Here is a 23934-nt window from a genome sequence, read left to right on the forward strand (position 1 = left end):
ACTGCTTGCCGGGCCTGGCCCTGGCATAAAGGATTTAGGAGTGAACAAGGCACGAGGCCCCCGGCCCCGCAGAGCCAGCCTTCCAGGACAGGAATCAGAGCCGAGCAAACAAACAAGTAGTCATGTCATGGGGGACGGTGACAAGGGTGTTCTTTCCCCCAAGAACAGCCTCAGTCTCTCACCTACAGTGGAGTCTCTGTGGCAGCAGACAGGACCAGGTGCAGAAAGCCCCCAGGGGCACATGCGAGGCTCTGAGAGTGGGGTTGGTAAGTGAAGTCCCCCCCACACCTCAGAGGAGCACTGTTGGGGGTGCTGGGACGCTAGGGGTCCCCTGCCGCCAAGGCCTGGCCCTCCACTCCAGCCTGGCTGGTCACCCGTGCCCTCTGTCCCTCCCCTCTAGAGGCTCCCCAACACCCTGTCTTTTCGCTGCTCGCTGGCGGACTTCCAGATCGAGAAGAAGATAGGCCGAGGACAGTTCAGCGAGGTGTACAAGGCCACCTGTCTGCTGGACAGGAAGACGGTGGCTCTGAAGAAGGTGCAGGTGAGCCGATGACCCTGCAGGGTCAAAGCTGTGTCGCAGGAGCTGGTTCTGCGTCTGGGCCCGCCCCTGCCCTGCCTGTGTAATGAGGGAAATGAACATCCAGCTCACCGGGCTGTGGGAGAATCGGGTAGACCCATGTTTATGAAAGCTCATTGTGAACGATGAAAGAAAAGAAGAATGAGCATGCATTGAGCACCTGCTGTATACTAGGTCATGCTTTAGATCCTCCAGTGAAGCTTCTGGAGTCCCTTGATTGCTCATTTGTCCTTAAAGACCGGGATTCCCAGCCTGGGCAGTGGAGGCCCAGGGGAGAGAAGGCAGCTCAGAGGAACCTGGGGTGGGGGCAGCAGGAAGAAGACCCGCTTGACTGTTTCCTTGTTGATCTGTGAACCTCTCCCCAAAAGGCCCATTTTCTGCTCCTCATCTAAGGAGGACTCACCTGGGTTCTCTGTGTCTGGGTTCTTTTGTGCCATGACGGGTTTTGTGGTGGGGCAGCTACAAAACCTTTTGTCTATGCCTCTAAGTCAGAAGGTATCAGGAGGACTCACACTGATGTGCAGTAAAGGGGTTGGGGGTATGGGAGGTGCGGTACCCAAATCTTCTTATGCGATTCCCATGACAACCCTGGGAGGTCGGGCTGTTGGCCCCATTTACAGAGGTGAAAACTGAGGCTCTGAGAGTGCATCCTGGGCTGCCACTTACCAGCGTGGCCTCAGCAAGTCGCTGGACTTCTCTGGGCCTTAGTCTCCTCCTCTGTAAGTTGGGTACAGTAACTCCTACCTCGTGGAGGGTCGTGAGGACTCGGTGGGAAGTGGCTAACACAGTGCTTGGCTCGTGATGGGCGCTCAGCAAGCAGGAACCGTTGCTTGCAGGGGTCCCTCGGTGAGCAGGGCAGAAAGCCAGGACTTGAATCCCGGTCCTTGTGGCTCCCCGTGGGGGCGCTGGGTGCTGGTTTTAACCGCTGTATTTCTCTTTTCCTCACACCCAAGATCTTTGAGATGATGGACGCCAAGGCGAGGCAAGACTGCGTCAAAGAGATCGGCCTCCTGAAGGTGAGTGTCCTCGGCTGAGCAGAGCAGGAGCCCTTGCTTCCTCGGAGTGGCCCCAGGCCCCCAGCTGGGCCACATCATGTCTGTCATAGCCCATGGGTGTCAGGGACCCATAGCCACTGCTAAGTTCAGAAACGATGCCTTTCTGGGGACAGCGACTCTTCCAGCCCTCCCGGTCCTGGGCCCGCAGCAATCGTGCTGTGGATGGTAGTGACTGGCATGGAAGTCCTTCTGCCCAGGGCTCTCATGCCCGTGCCATGCAGTGGCCTCTGGACCCGCGTAGCCGAGGGAGGAGCCGGGTGTGGGCATCGGATCAGAGTGCAGCTTTGGAAGTCCTTCTGCCCAGGGCTCTCATGCCCGTGCCATGCAGTGGCCTCTGGACCCGCGTAACCGAGGGAGGAGCCGGGTGTGGGCATCGGATCAGAGTGCAGCTCGTCTGTCTCTGTGCCCCTCTTTTTCTCCCTCTCACTCTCTTTCCCTCTTTCCTCTTTGCCTTTTATCCTACTTTGTACAGAGCACACACATTTGAAGAGTCAACCACACGTGTGTTTTTTCTTCTCTCCCTTCCTCTTGCTCCCACCAGGAGATGCCATGGCTTGGATGGCCCAGCAATGCCCACTTGGGGTAGTGGGGAGGATTAACAGTCAAGCGTGGGGCCCAGGTTTCCCGGGTGCTGGAGGGACCCCTGTGCTGTCACCTATTGGGCTCTTCCCCAGGCCTCCCACAAGGAGAAGGCAGGATGCACAAGTGGAGATGGGTCCCCTGAGGGCAGCCCTTGTGCCTGCCCCTCTGTGAGCAGAAGTCCTTGGTTCTGCCCAAGCTGGGCTAGTTGGACAGGGTCACACCGAGTGACAGATGTGCCGGGGCCCATCCAGGGAGCGTGCATGGGGCAGTGAGTAGGTGTCTGTCATTGTCCCCCCTTGCTGCTGGCTTCTGGGTTGGTCTCCCCAGACCAAGAGACAACAGAACTTTCTGGACTAGACTTTGGCCCTGGGCTGGGGCTGCTTTCTCCTGGGGATTCCTCTCTACACCAGGCTTAGGATTCTGCCCGGGATCTCAGAGGTGACAGAGGAGGCTGGGAGAGAAGAAAAGGTTTGAACTTTGGAGGCCCCGGAGCCTGGGTTCGAATCCTGATGTCATGTTTATTTATGAGCTGTGTGACCTTAAGCAAGTGACTTAACCTCCCTGAGCCTCAGTTTGCCCATTTACTCGATGACAAGAGTACCTGGCTCATAGTGTATGGGAGGATTAAGAGGACTGAATAAAATAATGCTGGAAAAGGGCGGGGCGCAGCAGAGCACACAGTAGGTGCCCACTCAGCATCCTCCTCCCTTCCCACGAAACACACAGAGAGTTTGCTCAGCAGCTTTTGGCAAAGTGGGGCTGCTGGTAGCAGTGACACCCGCTGAAGCCACAGCCTCCCTGTGTTCTCAGCCTGGGCCCTGCCCTCAGGGCTCACAAGCTCATGGGGAACAGGTGGGCAGCAGATAGTGATCTAGGGTGATGCAGGCCAGCTGAGGGGCCAGGGAGCTCAGGGGACACCCGCTTCCTGGGCAGGCCCCCTATGGCCTGGGCACCATCCCGGAGTCTGGAAGGCTGAGATGAGCCACTTCAGGGAACTGTGACAATGTAGATTATAGGAGGTGCAGGGGATGCGCAGTGGAGATGTTGGCAGGACCAGATCCAGCTCAGGACAATGGACTTGAATGTGGCAACAGAAGTGGAGCGACTGAGGTGGCCGAGAGCCCAGGGGAAGGTGACCTAGTGTGAGTTTTGTGATCCTGGGGACTCTGACCGATCACCGGGCTCGGGTGCCCTTCTCCCTGGGTGGAGGAATTCTACATGCATGCTTATTGAGTACAGCCTGTTCTGGGTCCCTGGTAGCAGAAATGTGCGACCTCAGCCCCTGCCTTGAAGCAGTCCAAGCCTGGCATGAACCCGCTTGGCTGGCAAGGGGATTCTGTCTCTTCCCCGGGGTGTGGTGCAGTCGAGTGCCATTGAGCACAGACTTCAGAGGTGGCACATCCCTGCTCGCTGGCTGTGAGGCCACAGGCAGATGTGGACTGCTCAGGACCTCAGTGTCCTCATCTGTAAAAGGGGTATGCTGACAGCAGTGCTGTTCAGAGGTGCTGCAGGGGTCGGTGGGGAAACGCACCTGATCTGCAGAGCAACGGCTGGCAGGTGGTACACACTCAGTCCCCAGCAGCCCTTGTCATCATGGTTATCACCTCTCCCCGCCAACGCCAGCCCCTTTCCAGAACGCCAATCCAGCTCCCCAGGCAGCCTGTGGGAAGTCAACAGGATGTTGCAGAGGCACGAGGTGCTTCCTACAAAACAAAAGGAAACACGGTTCTCAGAGGGGCCACCAGGCGACATTATTCATATCGCTCATGCCAAGACCCAAAACCCAAAACTTCCCAGTGCACGGGCTGCTGGGGCCAAGCATGGGCCAAGAAGGCGGGCCCTGTTGGAATGCAATGTGTACTGGTACATTCAGCACTTTTGAGCACCACTGATGCTAGCCACGGAGATGGAGCCCAGCAGGGAAGACAGGTCACAGACACTTCTACCCCTGATGTTCCTCTCTCAGGACAGGACAACTCTTGGGTGCTTCCTGCCCTGTTCTGCACACTCCTGGTTTCCAAGAGCATTCATGACGACATTCCAGAGCACATGGCTGAGCCCTGCCCAGGCTGCGGCTGGGCCCAAGTGGGTTGGTGGCATTTGCCTTCCTCTCCGTGACTAGAGTATGAGCCCTGGAAGGCACAATCTGCCCGAGTGCTCATTAGGCACCCTGGGCTCAGCATGGGGCCTGGCAGGTAGCAGGTGCACACAGTAGCCTGGGAGGGGGTGCAGGGGAGACAGGCCCCACTCTTGGTGGCAGACTGCAGCACTGGAGTGGATTTAAGATTCAAGTGCCTAGCACACAGTGACACTCACACGACAGTTGGGGCAGTTAGAGAGAGAAGAGGTTGGGGGGATGGAAAGGAGAATGCACAGGTGCAGGCTGTGGACATGGAAGAGAAGGGATTGTGACCTGGAGAACAGTGCGGGCTTCCTTCTTACAGGAGAGGAACGTGAGCTGGCCTCAAGGTGTAGGGGGCAGGGATAGAGGGGGTCTGAGGTGGAGGGCCCAGGCTGAGCAAGCGTGACATGCTGCCTCCTGAAGTCCAGCTGTCTTGTGTGAATTACCCTCATTTGTCACTGACCAAGGTGCTTCCACATGGGGAGCCTGCTGCTAAGATGGGTGAAAGGGTCCCCCACTCCAGTAACCCTTGGGAACCAGGAAAAGGGATGACGGATCGAATGTGCCACCCCTGCATCACGAGCTGTGCAGGTGCCCAGTTCCTCAGGTGTGTCTGGATACTTACTGAGCCACGGTGCTGGGCAACCCAACAGGACTGCCCTCAGCTGAGGGGACGGACCGGAGCAGGTGCACCTGCCTCAGGGCCAAGAGTTGGTCTAGAGCAGGGGCCTGAGGACTTGGACAGGCAGTGGGCACCAGGACAGAGTGGGGTCAGTCTCTGGTGGGACCTGGTAGGAGCTGGGGCCAATGGCTGAGGTCGCCTCCAGCTCCTGGGGGCCTGACTGAGGGGTGCCCACCCATCGGACTGGCGTGGAGAATGAATGAACAGGAGATGGCATGGCTCCATAGTGTCTGCCCAGGTTCCCCCTCATTCTAGAATCCAAGGACAGGCACAGGTCAGCATGTAGTATTCTCCCAGCAACTTCAGGCCTTTTAGAAAATCTGCTGTAAATTGGCCTCTGTAGGCTGATGTATGGACTGAGCCGACCACACTATGGCAGGATATTTGAGTCTCCTCTGCTTTCCCCAGATCCAGGACTCATTTTGTGTAGACAGTTTTGTTATAAGTGGTTGCCAGAGGCTCTTCTTAGCCCGGCAGGGCCTGACTTCCAGCCGTTTGGCTCTGTCCTGTCCTGGCTCCATCCCCCCCGGGCTCCACACGCCACCTCAGCAAGCACAGGTCATCCTGGGGAGGCCAGCGGCAGGGTCTCAGCACTGGTCAGGCAGGGCGGCTGTCATGCCACGCATGTTTTTCAAGATTTCACAAGGGATGGGTCAGAAATTGAGACAGAGTGGGAAGGGAGAAAAGGAGTCCTCCTGCGCACCACCTGCAGGCCAGCCACGTGCTGAGCACAGGGACAGAGCTGTGGGGCCAGTCCTGTCCTCAAGGGTCATGGAGGTGAGGAGGAGGGGCACTTCCACATGCATTGCTTGAGGCTAACTCAGCTGTGTTCAGGTGCATGAGCTCATCTGATCTTCACAACTACTCTTCAAACATGATGCCCATTATACAGATGAGGAAATTGAGACCCAGGGATGCAAAGTGGCTTTTCCAATGTCACCCAGGTCTGTCTAACTCCCAAGTGCGGGCCTTTCCCCTGGGCACCCACCTCTCCAGCAAATGCCAGGGCCCCCATGAACGGGGTGCCAGCATGTGGGGCACTGGGGCTGCACCACCTTTCACAGGGACCACCTCCCTCTCTTTCTTCTCCCCCAGCAACTGAACCACCCGAACATCATCAAGTATTTGGACTCATTTATCGAGGACAACGAGTTGAACATTGTGCTGGAGCTGGCCGATGCAGGTGACCTGTCTCAGATGATCAAGGTGAGGGTGCTGGTGGGAGGGCAGGGCCTGGGGCTGCCCGGACACAGGCAGCCAGGGTCAGCCCGAGTCCCTCGCTGCTCTGGTCCCAGCTGAATGCAGTCGCTCAGGGACCACTCACCCCTCCTTGCCGAAGCCCACAGGTCTTAGCAGTGGCCTGGCGGTTGCCGTCAGGTAGCTGCCATCGCTGGGGTGCCTTTTTCTTCCCATCAGCCTCAGGGAAGCTCACTTCAAGAGAGAGCAGAGGTGATGCCCACCCAGGCTGGCAGCTGGGAGAGCCGGCCCTGGACAGAAAGGGCCCCTCTGGCCACTCCCACCTCCTCAGCCTGTCCACGGGCACATGGGCCACTTTTCCTGTCTTATGGAAGGAGCAGGGGCAGCTCCCCCTGTTAGGTCAGTCTCCAGCTCTTGGGACAAGGTCTTGTAGGTCTGACTTGCCCCATTTTACAGAAGAGGAAAACTGAGCCCAAAGAAGTGAAGAGACTTGTTTGAGCAAGTGGTGGGACAGAGCCGTGCCTGTGGCCCAAGTCTCTGTTTTCCTGGCCTGGGACCCATCAGTGGACGTCATCTCCAAGATGATCTCCCCAGCTGTAGAAGGGGGAGATCTTTGTTTCTATGTAATGGCTGTTTGAGCAAGTGGTGGGACAGAGCCGTGCCTGTGGCCCAAGTCTCTGTTTTCCTGGCCTGGCACCCATCAGTGGACGTCATCTCCAAGATGATCTCCCCAGCTGTAGAAGGGGGAGATCTTTGTTTCTATGTAATGGCTGATGCTTGGGGTCTTTGAGAGGTTGAGCGACTGGCAAGGCATGCAAGCAGGCTCAGTACCAGGTCTGACTCCTGCTCTGCATCTTCCCCCGCACCACCCACCGCAGCACCCCTCTCATCCCACTGCCAGGGGCCAGGACCAGGTCCACCGTGCGTCTGGTGTCAGGGACCATTGCGGCTCCATTGGTGGAGCACCTACTGTCAGCACCTACGACCATGCCAAGTGTGCACCACTCCCTGAGTCCATGCCATCCTCAGGTGGCAGCTCAGAGAGGTTTAGTCTCCCGCCCAAAGCAGCACAGCCTCTAAGTGGAGGAGCCCAGGTCTGCCTGACCCCAGGCCCAAGCCCTTGGCTTGCTGCTCCTGCCCCAAGGCCCCCACTCCCCTGCTGGCCTGGATGGACCCATGTCTCCAGCTGCTGCTCCCTCCCAGGACCCGGTGTGCCTGCTCCTGAGTGAGACTGGGCCCTGCTCGAGCCCTCACCCGGATGCTCTGTCTTTCCCACCCGGCGCAGGGGATTGAGCTGCTTGCCACTTGCTCTTCTGAAATTTGGCTCCGAGGAATACGGGCGTCATTGGGAAGTGGCATTACTTGAGCTGTTATCGCCTGCTTTTATATTTTCGTTGACATATTAATGCATTTGCAGGGATGTTAATCTCCACACAGATCCCTGGTGGGGACAGATGTGCTATATCATGTCTTGGCTCTTCCTCCCCCACCCCTCTGTCTCTCCTTCCTGTGTTGTTCTCTTGCTGAACACACATGCATCATGCACCCACTGGGTGCCAAGATCTGGGGTGCTGCCGGCCTGGGCACTGCCCTCAGGGAGCCCCAGTCCTAATGGGAAGACAGACCCGGGAACGAGCAGTTAAGTTCAGGACGTGCGGGAGTCGGGGATGGCGTCCTGGAGGAGATGACACCTCAGCTGAGCCCTGAGGAGGGACAGCAGTCTAGAGGCAGGAGCAGCTTGTGCGGGAGCCCAGAGGGCTGGGAAGCGCCTTGGTCCAGGAGAGCACGGGGTGAGGGAAGGAGAGCAGGAAGCAGAGGCTGTCTGCACCCTGAGGCCAGAGAAGCTTCCGAACACTGATGTTGGGGAGCAAACATGCTCAGCTTTGTGTTCTAGAAGAAAGACGGATGCTGGATGCCGATAGGAGAGACAGGCAAGGGCGGCGACAGAGGTGGAGCGGAGGAGGGGCCAGAGATGGAGGACAGGCCCCTCCTTGTCACCCCCCTAGAATGCCGCCCTTGGTGGGGACACCGCATCCTCTCAGCCCCATGGACTGCAGACACCTTCAGGGCTGGAGTCTCAATCCATGGAGAAGGATGTGACTGGGCAAATCCCTCCCTTCCCTGAGCCTCAGTTTCCACCTCTGACCCAGGGAACGTATAGGAGAGAGCACTGTGGGGCTGCAGGCCCAGGTGCAAGCTCCTTCAGGCAGGAGGGACGAGGGAGGCCCGTGGGTCTCCAGCACCCATGTCCGTGCCTGGCCTGGGACGGGGTGACCCTCCCCATTCAGCCTCCCTTTCACTCGCACCCTTCTCTGGCTTTCTCAGGGCCAACGCTGGCTCAGGCTCAAATCAGTCATGAACCCAGCGGGACTGAGAGCTGGGACGTGTGTGGACTGAGTTTCTGGGTCAGTCTCGGATCCCTCCCTGTCCCCTGCCTGACCCTGTTCGCTCCGCCCCGGCTCAGGGGCCCTCACCTGCAGAGCCTGGCTTGCTACCACCCCAGCAGGAGAGTCAGGGCAGTGGACAGACCCACCCGAGTCAGACACGCCTGCTGGGTGACCTGGGGCAGGTCCCTGTGCCTCAGTTTCCTCATCTGTAACATACCCAGCACAGTGCCTGGTGCTTGGTAGGAACTTAGTTTCCCTGGCCCTTCCCACTGTCCAGCTACCTCTGAGTTTCAAAGGGAATGGGGGCCTTACCAGGGCCCCTGCCTGGAGTCATACCACGGTCGCCGCACTGGGCTGGCCTTAGAGTGGCCAGAAGGTCCTGTGTCCCAGGACCCTGCAGCCTCAGGGGACAAGCAGCACCACCACGGCCATGGTGCTGTGTTATTTACGACGGACAGTGAAGCCAGGAGCTGCTGCCATCCCGGAACCCACCAGAGACTCTGCGCCTTCCCGCTAAATGTCAGACAGTGCTTATAGGAGGTGACATTTAGAAAATCACCACTCGCAACCTCGCGCATCCCTGCTTAAATGCTGTAATAAGGATTAACTAACATCACAGCATAAACAGCATCCCAGCCTGGCCCACCACTGAGGCCTGGAGTGGGGGTCTGTGCTGGGAGCCTGGGACGGCTCACCTCGAGGTCTCTGTCTTGGAATGGAGCGTCAGAAGAGCCAGGGGCTTCCAACTGCGACCATCTCCCCTGTTGGAGGTTCCCAGATCTGGATCCCAGCTGGGTGACCTTGGGCACGTTCGTGAACCTCTCTGAGCTGGTGCCTCACATCGGTGGTTACTGGTGTCATTAAAAGTGGGTTGAGAGCTTGGGCTTTCTGGGCAGAAGGCCTGGAGTTGCGCTGTGACTCTCCCCCTCACTAGCGACTGAGTGGCGCTCTCTGTAAGATGGGCACAGTCCTCCCTGCTTAGGGCCCAGCACAGTGGCCAAACAGGGCAGGCCCTCAGCAGATGTTAGCTTCTGTCCTTTCTTCTGCCCACGCCCCTTTCTCAGGCCAGTTGTCCTGGGTCAGTTCCCGTCTTCCTTACACCAGAGCAGCTGCCCTGGCGAATGGGCCCTCGGGGTGCGTCACTTCTGGCTGCTTTGGGGAGAGATGGCTGCTCTGAAGCTAGAAGCCACTGAACAAAAATCCTAGTACTTAGGTCGCTGGTGTATGAATCATACCCCCCCCACCCCCAGCCGTGGCACCCAGGAGACAGCCCTCACCCAGGTTGATATGAACCGTGGCTCCTGGCTTACTCCTTCCAGGACTTTCTGTCAGTTACAGCTCATTTAGTGTAGCCTGGGGAGTTGGAGGGGGTTTTGTTGGGGTTGTTTTGGTTTTTTTCTGGAACATTAAATATGTTTTTCCAGGCAATGAAGTAGATTCATGCCTGTTGAAACTGGGGGGTCCTAGGGCCAGCCCGTGGCTCACTTGGGAGAGCGTGGTGCTGACAACACCAAGTCAAGTGTTAAGATCCCCTTACCGGTCATCTTTAAAAAAAAAAGAAAGAAACTGGGGGGTCCACTTGAGATTGTCGAGTCCACTTCCTCAAGGTTCTCACTATTTGTTAACAATCACGTTGCACTGAGATGTGCCAGCTCCAGGGAAGTGGTGGCAGCTGTGATTTAACCCCCAAGTGTGTTGTGGGTGGTGCCCACCTGGGCCAGGCCAGGGCTGGGGACAGGGAGAGACCACACGCAGTGCTCTCCTGCAAGGAGCTCCCTGTTGGGGGTGTGTCCAGGAGATGCCAGGAGCACGTGAGGGAGAGCAGCTTCAGCATCTGCAGTCCAGGATCCATTCAAGCAGACCCTCCAGGACACACAGCTGGGCCAGGCCTGCCCTGCCCTCACAGAGCTCGCCACACATGGTCGGGGGACAGGGTGACCACAGAGCACGATGTGGGCTGAAGGGGAAGTGTGAACACAGCACTCTGGCTTCCATGTTTACTATTTGTTTAGCAGCCTGACCACCTACCCCATGCCAGGCACCAGCTGCCCGCTGGGGACAGGACAGGAACAGCACCCTGCATTCACCCTCCTTGAAGCCCGCTCACCTGGGCCTGTCCATCTGTCTGTCTACCCCACTGCAGTACTTTAAGAAGCAGAAGCGGCTCATCCCCGAGAGGACGGTGTGGAAGTACTTCGTGCAGCTGTGCAGCGCCGTGGAGCACATGCACTCACGCCGGGTGATGCACCGAGGTACGTGCCACCCTGCCAGGACCTGGGGGCAGGGACCTGCAGGAAGCCACGTGCCCTGGGCCCAGGAAGAAGCTTCTCTTTGGCTCCTCCAGGTTCCTCAGGGAGCCCCTTGGGGAATTTGGACCACTTTGTATTCTCCACGCAGTTGGGCTTCCAACAACGCCACACACACATGCCCTGTGTCAGGGACCTCCCATGGTGGAGGCACCCAAGCCACGTGCCCTGGGCCCAGGAAGAAGCTTCTCTTTGGCTCCTCCAGGTTCCTCAGGGAGCACCTTGGGGAATTTGGACCACTTTGTATTCTCCACACAGTTGGGCTTCCAACAACGCCACACACACCTGCCCTGTGTCAGGGACCTCCCATGGTGGAGGCACCCGGTGCTAGATAGTTACGTGAGCCCCAGGGAATGGGAGCCATGCTCAGCCCACTGTCCCCTGTCCCTAACACCAGCCCGGGGCCAGCACAGACAGCCCAAACATGGCCAGTTCCCCAGGAAGGGAACTTTCATATGGGCTTTGACATCTTAGTAGGAGTTGGCTGGACAAGAAGGTGAGACACTGACAAAGGAGTGTCTTCGAAAGTTGACATCATCCTGAGTTGTGAGGAAGGGATGCTGGGTGCCAGGCAGGGTGCTGGGGACCTGAGTTAGGTTACTTCACGGATTCCTCCCTTCATTCTCTCTACCTGTATTTATTGGTGTCTCCTGTACACGAGGCACTGCCCTAGTCACTGGGGTACAGCACAGGTGACCTCACAGAGTGCTTCGTCTGTTTGTCACACAGTTTGCACTGGGCACCTACTGTGTGCTAGGCACTATTCTAGGCATGGGGGATACAGATGTAAAAAAGAAAAAGACAAAAGCACAAAAGTCCCTGCCCTCCTGGACCTCACAGCTGCCCTGTGAAGTAGGTGAAGTTAGACCCATTTTACAGATGAAGAAACTGAGGCTCAGAGAGAGACGGTCCATTTCCCAGTCCCGTAGCCAGTGCCGAGCAGCCAGGCAGGGCGTCGCGCTGAGGGGGCAGGACGCGTCGCCTGAAGGGCCTTTCTTCCCCACCTCCTTCCCCTGCAGACATCAAGCCTGCCAACGTGTTCATCACGGCCACAGGCGTCGTGAAGCTCGGTGACCTCGGTCTGGGCCGCTTCTTCAGCTCTGAGACCACCGCAGCCCACTCTCTAGGTAAGGGGGATCCTGTTGACCGTGTAGCAAGATGCAAACATTCCCCACATGCCTTTGGTTAGTGCAAGAACATGCCTTTTTTGAGTACTAGAAGTTACTCGTCTGTTCAGAATAGGGACTCCGAGAGGAGGAAACTGAGGCTGGAGGAGCCCAGCTGGGGCCTCCCGGCCCTACCGTTGCCATATGGTTCTCCATCCTCGGTTCACCACACTCAGCCTATCCCCTGGGGGTGGACATTTGAGCTGTTTCCAGTTTTTGGCTTTTGAATGGACAGTTTTGAAGCTGTGGGGGCCAGGCCCTCACCCTGGAGGAGGCAACCTTGTAGCTGGACTGTGGAGGGTGAACAGATGCTGGTGGGACAGGGAGGGAGGGGACAGCGCTCCAGGAAAGGGAATAGGGTGAGGCTGCGTGGGTGGCTTGTGGCTGGAGAGCAGGGTCCTGGGAGGGCTGCAGGGGGAGGGGTAAGAAAGGCGGGCGGGGCCTTGAATGCTGAGCCGGGTGGGCTGGACACTGTCCTGGGAGCTCAGGCGGCGCTGAAGGGCAGGACTGGGGAAAAGACTTGGTCAGATCTGTGTTTCGGGTCATGTGAAGCAATGGTGAGCTTCAGAATCCTATGCTGGCATGTAACTAAATGGAAACGTGCAATGATGAACGAGGGAGTTTTTCATTTGATATGAATATAAGAACCAACAAGGCGCCCCAGTGGAAGATGGAAATAGGGTCTCCTGTGCATTACAACAGGGCGCATCAGGGTTTCACCATGGCTGCCCTGTAGAACATTCTGCAGAGGCCCAGGGGATGGACGGGGTCCCCTGCTTTCCCCAGAGCCAGCTCCGGCTCTTTGAGGAGCGTTGGTAGAGGAAGGTGCTCCCGAGGCTCGCCTCCTGTGTGCTGCCCCAGACGTGGGCAGACACAGCCCGTGTGGACAGGAGGGAGTCGCCCCACGTGCACCAGCCACCTCCCTTGGAAACCGCTCTGTTCTCCCTCATTCCCACTCCACTCACAGCTCAAGACAGGGTGTGTCCCGTCCCCCAGCCCTGAGTGACTGCAGCAATCTGCGTGTGCAAACATCTTCTGGTGACAGTGAAGGTACTTTCTGGAAGATACACTCTCCTACGGAGACTGTCACTGTTCGTACAGGTCCCGATGGCTTAGAGACTTGGCATATAGCCTGCAATTGGGAGAAATGTAATATCTCTGGAGATCAGCAGCTCTGAGCTGTGTATAGGAGAGAGCGTGTGTGGGTGGGAGGTGTGTAGGGAGGGGGGTGTTTGTTTTGAAACTCTCATCCCCATCTGACCCTTGGGGACAGCTGGCCAGGCCTCAGGAGCACTTCCTATAGCTCCAGAGGAAAGGATGTGAACTTTTAGAAGGAGAGAAAAGAACTGTGATTACTAGAAGTGGAAAGCGGGAGGGGACGGGGGTTAATGAGAAATTGGTTAAGAGACACAAAGAATGATTCCGTATTGCAATGATGAATAAGCTCGCTCTCCTGATCTGACCATCACACATTGTATACAACTACTGAAAGTCAACTTTGTACCCCACGTATATGTATAATAAATTATCTTTAAAAAAAAATAAACAAAAAAACATAAAATAAAAAATAAAATACCTCAATGGCAAAAACAAAAAGTTAAAAAAAAAAAAAAAGGATGTGCAAGGACCTGCCACCCAGGGCACGTGTGGGACTCCATTCCTGCCTCTAACAGCCTTGAGAGGCCACAGGATCCTTGTTTGCTGCAGACGAGGAATCGAAACTCCAGGGAGCTTGAGTGACTTCCTCCCAGGCCACATGGCAGCAGAGCCAGGACCCAGACGCAGGCCTCTCCTGCCGGAGCCCAGGCACCTTCCAGAAGGCCAGGACTGGGGATCTGGGAGGATAGCGGCGGAACCTCCCTCTGGAAACCCCGGCTGCCCCCTTTGTTGCTGGAAGGAAACCTTGTCTTTCCTGGTCCCCTGAGACACTTCTTATGTGAAAAAGTGTTTCCATCGGTTTTGGACTGTCTACCTAGCTAGTTTAAGAGCAGCAAAAAGGCCAAAAAATCCAAGGAGAACTGTCCAAGAGGGGAGTTGAAACCACTGCCTCCTGTCCCCTGTCAGGCAGGCCTGGGCCTTCCTCGGTCCACTGCGGGAAGGACTGCGGCACTCCGTCACAGCGGGTTAGGATCGCATCATTAGGAACGGGCACAGATAGCGTCTCGTCCGACAGTGTGATTTTATCGACTTGGACTGGTGCACTTATTATATTAATGAGAAGGAATTGGAACTTGAGGAAAAGGCCGTCCTCGTAAGCTGGGCTCTTCCCGAGGCCTTGGAGCAGCTGACTGGGCCGTGTGATGGGTAGAAGGAGCCCTCCTGGGATCTGTCCCTGCTCTGGGCCATGTGCCCAGCGTCCAGGAGATGCCCATTGAGCTGAGCCTTGCCCGGGGGCTCTGCAAGGCCCTGTTTGCAGGACATGCTCCCAGACCAAGGGCCTGCCTCTGCACCCACAGGTGACAGTGCAGAGCCAAGATACAAGTGACAGCACAGAGCCAAGACCCTTCCACAGCGAGTTTCTGCGTACACATCGGGCCAGGCAGGAGATTGAGCTAATTACCAGTGCATCGTGACTCAGGAAGGACATGGGGCAGAGGCCCCTTCACACTCTGTGCGTGGGTATGAATTATGCATCCACCGCATCTAATGTGCACCTACTATGTGGGGATGCTGTGGCAGTAGCCACGTTGCCCCGGTAACCACCTCGTCTCCTAAGGCTGCTGACCCGAGATCTGGGCTTATGCAAATCTGATATTCTCCTGCCTCCCCTTCTCTTGGTCCCCTCCCTGTCTCTGTATTTGCTAACACAAGGCTGGCATGAAAGGGCATTAGTCAGTGCCATGGTCGGGCTGACAGGTGCGGTACCCAGCAGTGGCAGAGCGACTGCCTCGGTGTCAGGAATAGGAGCCGTAATTAGAGCGCGGAACAGAATGAGCGTCAGACGAATTACCAGGCAGCAGATCATATTTGTCAGGAAGGATTGCATACATAAAAATTAAGTGACAGTACACGCCGGCGTAATGAAAGAAAAATGAAAGATTTGCCTATACACAGCTCACAAGCTACAAGCAAGTGTCTCGCTCCGAGCAACGGCACAGCTGCAAGACAAATTGTGGGGCCGGGAGAGCGGGCCCTGCTCTCTCGGTGGTGGTGACAGGGCAGCCTTGGGCTGGCATCAGGGGTGGGAAGGGAGGCTGCCCACACCCACGGCCGTGCAGGGCCCACGCCACTTCTCGGGGTTGGAAGAGCAGCTGTGGTTGGGGGCGACGCCATCAGCTACAAGCAGTCCAGGCATGCTGGACCCCAGTGCTTGGCCTGGCCACAGGGCACAAGTGCTTTCCTTCTCCTGCCCTGAGCCGACTGCCCTGGCCCTGGGCTGTGTGCAGGGGACATGTGATTATGCAGCCTTCCCGGCTTTCAAGGGACCCCAGACGGGCTGAAGGGCAGACACGGTCAGTACCAAGTGGCATGGTAAGGGGACAGGTGGAACCGCCTCCTGAGGGCCCACTGCATGCAGGCAGGTGCTGGCCTGTGTGATTCTAAACTCTACCTTGAGGAGCCCAGGGCCACTGGGATTGGGACCACCTCAGCCCTTCCGAGAGCTGTCCTTTACTTCAGTTTTCTGTAGCCACTGGACTCACTGAAAAGGTGCGTTAACAAAGAAAACGAGGCTTACAAAAAATGTTTGAAAAACATTTTGCTTTTTAAAGAATCACCACAATAAGGCTTGTTATCTCCGTTTTACAGAAAAAGAAACTGAGGCTCAGAGAGGTGAGACCACATCCCTGTGGTCACCTGGCTGGCAGGTACTGGAGCCCTGTGAGGAATCAGCCCAGGACCGAGTACACCAGCCCAGGGCAGGGAGGAATTGAGCTGGGTTTGTGGGTGCCCAGAGAAGGGGTCGAGAGAGGGTCCCTAGCAAGATCTCCTGGTGCAGGGGACATGCACGGCTCCAAGTGCCCATGACACAGAGGAGAGCCCATCCAACCTCGCCAGCGGCAAATGTCAGCAAGGAACCTGGGGGCTTGTCATGGGCCCCTGGGGGAGGGTGGAGCCTTCTCTCCTTGCTGTGTACCAGCTGTGTTGTGCTGTCTGCACCCAGGCCCGGCACTGGTGGCCTCATGGGATGTTTGCCAAGTGGATGGGTCATCCTCACAGCCAGGCCGCCCTGGGGATGCCCATTACTGCAGGCACAAGGATTGTGCGGATGTGTACCTGGGCCTCCTCCTGCCTCAGCCCTGTCCCACACGCCATCCCAGCAGCAGGATGTCTGGGAACAATCCTGCCAGTCCCTTTGGCCCAGAAAACCCGCTTTGGCGGATAGATCGCAAACCTGAGTTTGGGCCGAGGCTCTGAGCTCCGACACCTGGGTGGGAGGTCATGGGAGGTCACATGTGGTGACTCGTCTGCCACATTCCTGGCCTTTTCAGGGGCACAAACTGTTAGAAAGAGACGAGCTGATGCCAGAGAGGGTGGGAAGGTCTTAAGGGGACAGCAATGGAGGAGTCGATCAGAGCCTAGGATGCAGCTCATTCATTTGTTCATTCATTCATTCAACAAGGATTTGAGCCAGGCCCTGGGCTGCTCCCTGGGAGGACCTGGCCCCTGCGCTTGTGAAACTTTCAGCCTGGGGAGAAAATCCATTTAGTCTTCATCATGAACCAAGCACTGTCTAATAGTCACATCCCATTTTCCAGAGGGAAACCAAGGCTCCGAAGGGTAGAGGGGAGGACCCTCTGTTTTACTGATGGGGAAACTGAGGCTGCAGAAGAATTGCCATTCTCAGCTAGTGAGCCATATCCAAAGTGGGTCAAACCCAGCCAGGTCCAGCTCCGCACGCCCCTGCCTGTCCCTTGGAGGATTCAGCACCAACATACAGACGTCCAGCCCGAAGTCCCGACTGGTGGATGGATGCCGGCAACCACGTTTCTCCGGTCGTTTTCAAAACCACCATCTGGGGAAGGGGGCAGCTGGCAGACACCAGCCTCTCCTTCGTGTGAAATCTGCCTTCTTCATATCAAATGAATATGTCTCAAACTCCGCGAGCATTTCAAAATGCAGCAAAGTTTGTTTTGACAGGAGTGGCGAGTGGCGGGGAAGCGGGGCCTCTTTAATCAGCCTCCTTTGAGGTCCCGCAGTCTCCTCTGATATCTGCCAGGTTTGAAATCGGGGAGTTGTAGATAAAGACTCCGGGAAGGTCAGGGTTTGTTGGGCTCCTTATTCATAAGCTCGGCTCCATCCCCCTCTGTGAGGACTGAGACCAAGGCTGTGCAGGGCGCTGCCCCTGCGTCTGAGCATCACTGTCACTGTCATGGGGTGGGTGGGGAGAGAAGGTCCCTGCTGTGCTGCCCACAGAGGGCCCCCTGGGCAGGGCCCCTGTGTGAGGAGGCACCTCCTCCTGCCAGCTTCTCCCACCCTTCCTCAGAGTCGCTGCTCCCCTGGGCCTGGGGACCCCTCCTCCCGTGGCCTGCTGCAAGCTTGGGATTTCTTTGAAGTCTCTTGTTTTGTCTTTGAAACTCATGCAAGTTATGCATTGTGCTCCGTGATGTGGTGTTTGAGTGTTTGTTGTCAGTATAAAAACCAGGCTTTACGTGACTTATTCCCAGATGAAGCTGGCATCACAGAAAGAGGGGCAGTGTCTACCCCTGCAGCTTCATGCACCGCTGCACAAGTCGTGGACACACCTCCCCCCCAGGCAGGCAGAATACCCCAACTTTAAGATGCACAGACCAAGGGGGAGCAGCCCCTCCTCAGGGTCTGGGGACTGGAGAGTCTGCCAGGAGACGGGGATATGAGGGCCCGGTGCCTGGCACAGGATGGGCCAAATCTCCCTCAGTTGACGCTTCATGAATTTATTTTTTTGTTCCACAGACGTTTACTGAGCATCTGAAAGGATGAACAGGTGGGTGGTGAGGCTTTGCAGCAGCTCCTCTCAGACTGTAACATGCATCAGAAGCCCCAGGAGCTTGTGAACGATGCAGGTGTCCCACTTCCACCCCTGGGGATTCTGATCCCACAGGTCTGGGGTTGGGCTGCAGACCCAGATTTTTAACAAGCCCCTCTAGGTGGTTCAGCTGTGGCCACTGATCAGTCTAGACCTTCTTTGATATGTGTGGTCAGCTGGCTCCTTCTGGAGACTTCCTGGGGTAGGCAACTCACTACCTCCTGATGGGCTCACTCCTGCCAGGTCCCAGCACAGCATCAGGGCTCAGTTCAGATTGGATGGAGGTGGATGGATGGATGGATGGGTGAACAGGGGGTGGATAGATGGTTGGACCGGCAGATGCTAGATGGACAGACTGATGGATGGAAGAATGGGTGATGGACGAATGGATGGATGATGGATGGATGGATGGGCAGACAATAGGTGAACAATTGTGGATGGACAGATGGACAGACAGATGGATGTGTGGTGGGTGCATGGTGTATACAGCACTGGCATCTTAGAGGAGGGTTCCAAATTACATTTAGGTGTTTGCCTTTTTTTCCTTAAAACCAGTGGAAACTGGGGAAAAAGCGGAAAGAGCAGCGAGGGGGCAGAGGCTTGGGGTGGAGAGTAGAGGGGACGGGGTGGCAGTGCCCCCAACCTTCTCTCCCTGCAAGCCCCAGGCTTTTGCCTCAAGCTGGGCTGAGGCAGGGACCTGGAGCACGGTGTCAGCCTGCCTCAGAGCCTGGCAGAGGGAGAAAGTGGTGACAGGACAGAGGGACAAATCAAATGTTCAGGCCTATTGAGCAGCTGGTTCCCCTGGCCGGGGGAGGGGGTTTAAGCTGGACCTTCAAGGAGCCCAGTGGGTGGGAAGGGGGACAGCATGTGCAAAGGCACAGAGGCGGATGGAAGAGCAGGCTGGGGTTGGGCTGGGGTGGCAGGTGTGCAGGGACGTGGGCTGGGGGCCAGGGGCTCAAAGACCTCGCTGTCAGGCCTGACCAAGGCAGTCCCAGGCCAAAGCCCTGGCCACTCTGTGGGTCATCTCTCCACCCAGAGTCCCTCATGTGGAGACTCAGGCAGATCTCAAGTGAGCAGAGGACAGACTGAGGGTGGGAATAGCTGTCGCGGCCAGCTAGGAGGGGGCTTGGCCAGGGCTCTTAAGAGTGTGGCACAGCCAGACACTACTGTCCCTCGCTGGGGACAGGACCTCTGACCTCCTCCTCTCCTCTGCCGTCCCTGTGTGGACCCCACCGGCCCATGTCCTCGTCCAGCCTGCAGGCACATCCATCCGTAGCGCCCGGGTGCCGGGCTCCGCTCACACTTGTCCTGAGGTTCCCACTGTTGACCGAGAACTGTTTGGATTTCACCCTGAGGTTTGGCCATGACGAGTCATCTGCTTCACGCTTGGCTGTTCATTTCGTTTTGCTCCCTCATGACCAAAATATACAAGGTGTTGCTACTGGAAGTCGCAATTTGCTTCCGCAGCGGAATCCCACAGAGATTCGTGTGTTGACTGACAGCTCTTTCTTCTGTAGAGCAATTACCCCCTGATTTCAGCCATAAAGTACACATATAGGAGGACACATTTCTCAGAACCATGTCTTTAGGTGATGGCTACTGTCCTTGTTTAGGGATTATTGCCATGAAAGGATGCTTGGTGTCCTGATAAAGCAATCATCACGTTTCGGACTCGAGCTCATAAAGATCGTCCCTCTCAGGCCGCTAACAGTTAAGCAGTGCATTCAGCAGCAGGACAGAAGTGTCACACTGACACACACTGTCTGGTAGTGTGTGGATGCCTCGGTGACTCAGTGGGTGGACACTTGCAAGGCACCTGTGGTGGCTGTCCTGTGCAGGGCACTGGGACACCTCGGCAGGCAAGGTCGTGCCTCCAGGAGCTCACAGCCCAGAGCGGTGGTTTCCAACACCGTTCACGGCCTCTCTCTGTTGGGCAAGGCAGACTTGTTCATCCATCTCCAATAAGATGAGAAAAATGGGGGCCGGCCCGGTGGCGCACTGGATAGTGCGCCGCTTGGGAAGCGCGGCAGCGCTCCCGTCCGAGGGTTCGGATCCCACGTACAGACCGGCTCCCGCTCAGAGCGAGGCGCGGGAGCAACGCCGAGGCTTGCGATCTCGTCGCCGGTCCCCGGTCCAGTACGGGGGCAACACTGAGGGTTGCGATCCGTTGCCGGACACGGAAAAAAAAAAAAAAAAAAAAAAAAAAGATGAGAAAAATGAGAATATAATAAAGGGCTCAAAATGAAACTCTTTCACTGTGAAGGACTGTGCTTGATCTTGAGATTATGGGCTTTCTACTTTTTCTAGAGTTAAACTGTCTTTTCATTTAGAAATAATAGTGACACTAAATGGTAGTTGGGAGTTTTGTGTTTTTTAAATGCCCTTCCTTGGCAAAATTAAAAGCTGCCCAGCCTGTGTTTGCTCCCAAACATCTTTTGCCCATGAACTTCTGAAGCCTGAGCCCATTGCTTTCTGAGTGCAGCTCCCTGAATAGCCTGTTCTCTTCCCAGGGTTCTGGGTGTTTCTGTGGTGCAGGGTCCCTCCTTCCTCATGTCATGGGGCACATCACAAGCTCAGCCTGTGCCACGCTGGCTCCAGCTCCCCACACAGACTCTGGTTAGAACAGCAGCCTCCAGCACATGGCAGGGCGTCTCCAGGCCAGTGAAAATGTTCTCCATGTAGCAACCTTAAAAATCTGGTTGTGTAGCGTCCAGAACAATCATTCTCTAAATGGGCAGATAGCAGAATCTCAGTTTACAAATCCAGGTTCCTGGGCCCCCCACCCAGGCCTGCCAGTTCAGTCCGTCTGCTATAGCTCACATGCCCCTGTGACAGGGAGATCTTCCCATCTTTGCACACCTCCAGCTCTTCAAAGTGTGCCCCTCTACCCAGAGAGAGCCCTGCAGGGACTGGAAGGTAAGGACACACCCCTGCAGTTTCCTCAGTGTTGGCCTTTCCCGGAAGAAGAGGGACCCCATGGAGAGTCCCCGCAGTCCTCGGTTTTCCTTGTGGCAGCAGAGCCCTGTCCTCACCAATCAAAAGCTTCCTTCATTTTCACTTTTTAATTGAGGTGTAATATACACATGAGGGTTAAAGGGTTCATGGAAAGATTCATATTATCTTTTCATTTTATTTTTCCACAAGCTTTTGGAAGTATCCCTTGAGCCCTTTCCTGGTCACTACTCCCGTAGAGTAGTATTTACTGTTGTTGAACTTCATAGAAATAGGATCAAGCAGTGTTGCTGTTTTGTGCCCGACTTCTGTCACTCAGCCTTCTGTGAGATTGACCCATTTTGTTGCGTGTACCCGAGTTTTGTTCTTTTTCATTCCTGTATAGTATTCCATTGTCGCGATAGACCACAGCTTATCAATGTGTCCAGTCTCCTGTTGATGGACGTGCGATTCCAGTTTTTGGCTCTCAACAGATAAAGCCACTGTGCACATTCTTGATCATGTCTTTTGACAGCCAGAAGCACTCATTTCTCTTGAGTATATACCTAGGAGTAGGACTGCTGGGGTATAGCGCTGGCAGCATTTAGCTTGAGTAGATTCTGCCAAACAGTTTTCCAAGGTGGTTGTACCATGTCCCGTCCATGTCAGCGCCGTGTGAGAGCTCTGGTGGCTCTGCACATCGCCTACTTTGTTTTTGTCACTGTGGCTTTTTACCTTCAGCCACTCAGATGGGTGTGTAGTCGCACCTCACTGTGCTTTTCATTCACACTTCCCCGGTGAGTATTGGGGAAAATAATATCATTTCATGTGCTTTTTGGTCATTTAGATATTCTCTTTTGTGAAGTGCCCCTTTAAGTCTTGCTCATTTGAAGAAGGGGCTTGTTTTACTTATCAATTTATAGAAGTTTTAAAATACATTCTGTATGTGAGTCCACTGTCAGACAGACATGTTGGGACGATTTTCTTCCAGGCTGTGCCCTGCCTTCTCACTCTCTGAATGGTGTCTTTTGATGAACTGAAGTTCCTCATTTTAAAGAAGTTCCTAATTGTAATGCGGTATTTACCAATCATGTCTTTTACGGCTGGTGCCTTTTCTATCCCGTTTAAGAAATGTCGGCCGACGCCAGGTGTTGATCAGGGCTGTCCACACTTTCTCCATCAGATCAGTGGCGACGCCTCCTCATGGGACTGTTGGGAACATGGGTGAGATGACACTTAGGAAATGCTTGGTCCATGTTACCGTGACTTTTCTTTTCACTGCTGAAAGCCTGATCCAGACTCTTCCGGGATTCAAACAATCACCTTAAAGGACATTCCGTCAGTTGCTTCCCATCCCCCTGGGCAATGGCAGAAACACTGAGCTCCAGCTGCTCACCCCAGACTGATTCTTAGGTCTGTGTGGGTCCTGGGGATGTGCTGAAGTTCCTGGTGCCCTGGGTGCTTTCAATGCCTACTAGTGTGGGAACCTCCCATCTGGTACGACCCTCTCATTTGACAGAGAAGAGGACAGGCCCAGAGAGGGAGAGGGGGCAGCTCAGAGCCTGAGGCCCCGTGTGCCCTCCCCTTCTCCACCATCCCGCTCCCGTGTTCCTGCCTCTGCCCCTGCACAGGGTGTAAGCAGCTGCCCCTTGCTGTGTTTCAGTTGGGACGCCGTACTACATGTCACCAGAGAGGATCCATGAAAACGGCTACAACTTCAAGTCCGACATCTGGTCCCTGGGCTGTTTGCTGTACGAGGTGAGCCTCTGGGCCGCAGCTCGGCGGCATTTGGTGGGACGTATGCAGGGGGCACCCAGTCTGGGCAGTGCTCACCTTACCAGCTCAGGGTGGGGATCCAGGGATGCATCATGTCCACCCATGGCTTTGGTATAGTCAGGGACCAGTCCTTCACCCCCTCAGCCCACCATCGCCTGGTTTGCAAGGCTGGGCTGGTGGAGGTTGTTAGAGGGGTGGACAGCAGCGGGCTGCTCAGATCTGGGAAGGGAGACAGACTGGAAGCAGACAGAGGGAGCACAGACTTGGGATCTGGCTGCTCAGGTGACCTGCTTGCCCCAGATCCCCAGCTGCCCCCTGGTTTCCCTGGTAACCACATTAGCAGGCGAATGATTTTGTTCATTGTTTATTATTCATGGATGGATCAGGCCCTATGCAGGGTGCTGGTGACAGGAGAGGACTCAGACCTGGCTCGTGCCTCTGGGTCGCTCCCCACTAAGGCGTGTCCACCTTCCAGGCCCAGCAACGTGGGTCTCACTATTGCAGATCTGGCGGCTGGCCTAGACCGAGGGATGGGGACATTCCTGAGTCCCGATGAGCCCAGTCATGAAACAACATGAATAAATGGAAGCCCCTACCCTTTTGGCCAGTACACTGGGGCCTGGGTAACTGGGGGTCTGGAGAGCAGGAGCCACTCTTGGCCATGAAGCTGTTGCAACCTCCGACAGGAGGGAAGCCTGAGCCCTCTGGCATCTCCAGGTTGGCAGCCATACCCTCCACCACCCTGCCCTGGACCACCCAGTGCTTGGCAGCTCCTGGAGTCCATCCGTCTTGCTGGGTCCCATCTCCCAGATGCGAAATGGGAATGGTAGTACCTGTCCTGCATTGTCATAGTCCTGATAAATGCAACAATAGACAGGAAGGAGCTTTGGAATCCCCAGGGCTGTGAGACACCAAGCCCAGCTTGGTTTTAGAATCAGAACCTTGATTACTTCTCTGTGTTCCCAGCACTGATGTAGGATCTGGCTTGGAGCTGAGAAGCTGGCAGAACGTCATTATTAAGCTGATGTGGCCAGTGACGGTCTCCATCAGTGACACTCAGGACAGTGTGACCAGGGCCACCACGAGTGTTTTGTTGGCCTCTGCAGAGACTAGTTACTTTGCTTCCTTGGGAGTGTGCCTCTGTTAACCGACCTCACAGCTCTTGTATATAAAAAGCTCGAGGGATGTGCTGACTGCTGCATGCGGTGG

The 23934-nt window shown here is 55.9% G+C and overlaps 1 protein-coding gene across 1 annotated transcript in view; it reads left to right on the plus strand.

Annotated features, from left to right (window-relative positions):
- The window catches only part of NEK6 (NIMA-related kinase 6), a 46386-nt gene that overhangs the window by 12628 nt on the left and 9824 nt on the right, over positions 1-23934 (plus strand). The window contains exons 2-7 of the mRNA XM_008568016.1: positions 401-541; positions 1531-1593; positions 6114-6224; positions 10746-10854; positions 11928-12035; positions 22613-22707. Coding sequence (XP_008566238.1) covers positions 401-541; positions 1531-1593; positions 6114-6224; positions 10746-10854; positions 11928-12035; positions 22613-22707 — 627 coding nt within the window. The remainder of the gene's footprint in view (positions 1-400; positions 542-1530; positions 1594-6113; positions 6225-10745; positions 10855-11927; positions 12036-22612; positions 22708-23934) is intronic.

The sequence above is a fragment of the Galeopterus variegatus genome, unplaced genomic scaffold, assembly GCF_000696425.1.
Source record: "Galeopterus variegatus unplaced genomic scaffold, G_variegatus-3.0.2 Scaffold367, whole genome shotgun sequence".
Taxonomy (NCBI): Eukaryota; Metazoa; Chordata; class Mammalia; order Dermoptera; family Cynocephalidae; genus Galeopterus; species Galeopterus variegatus.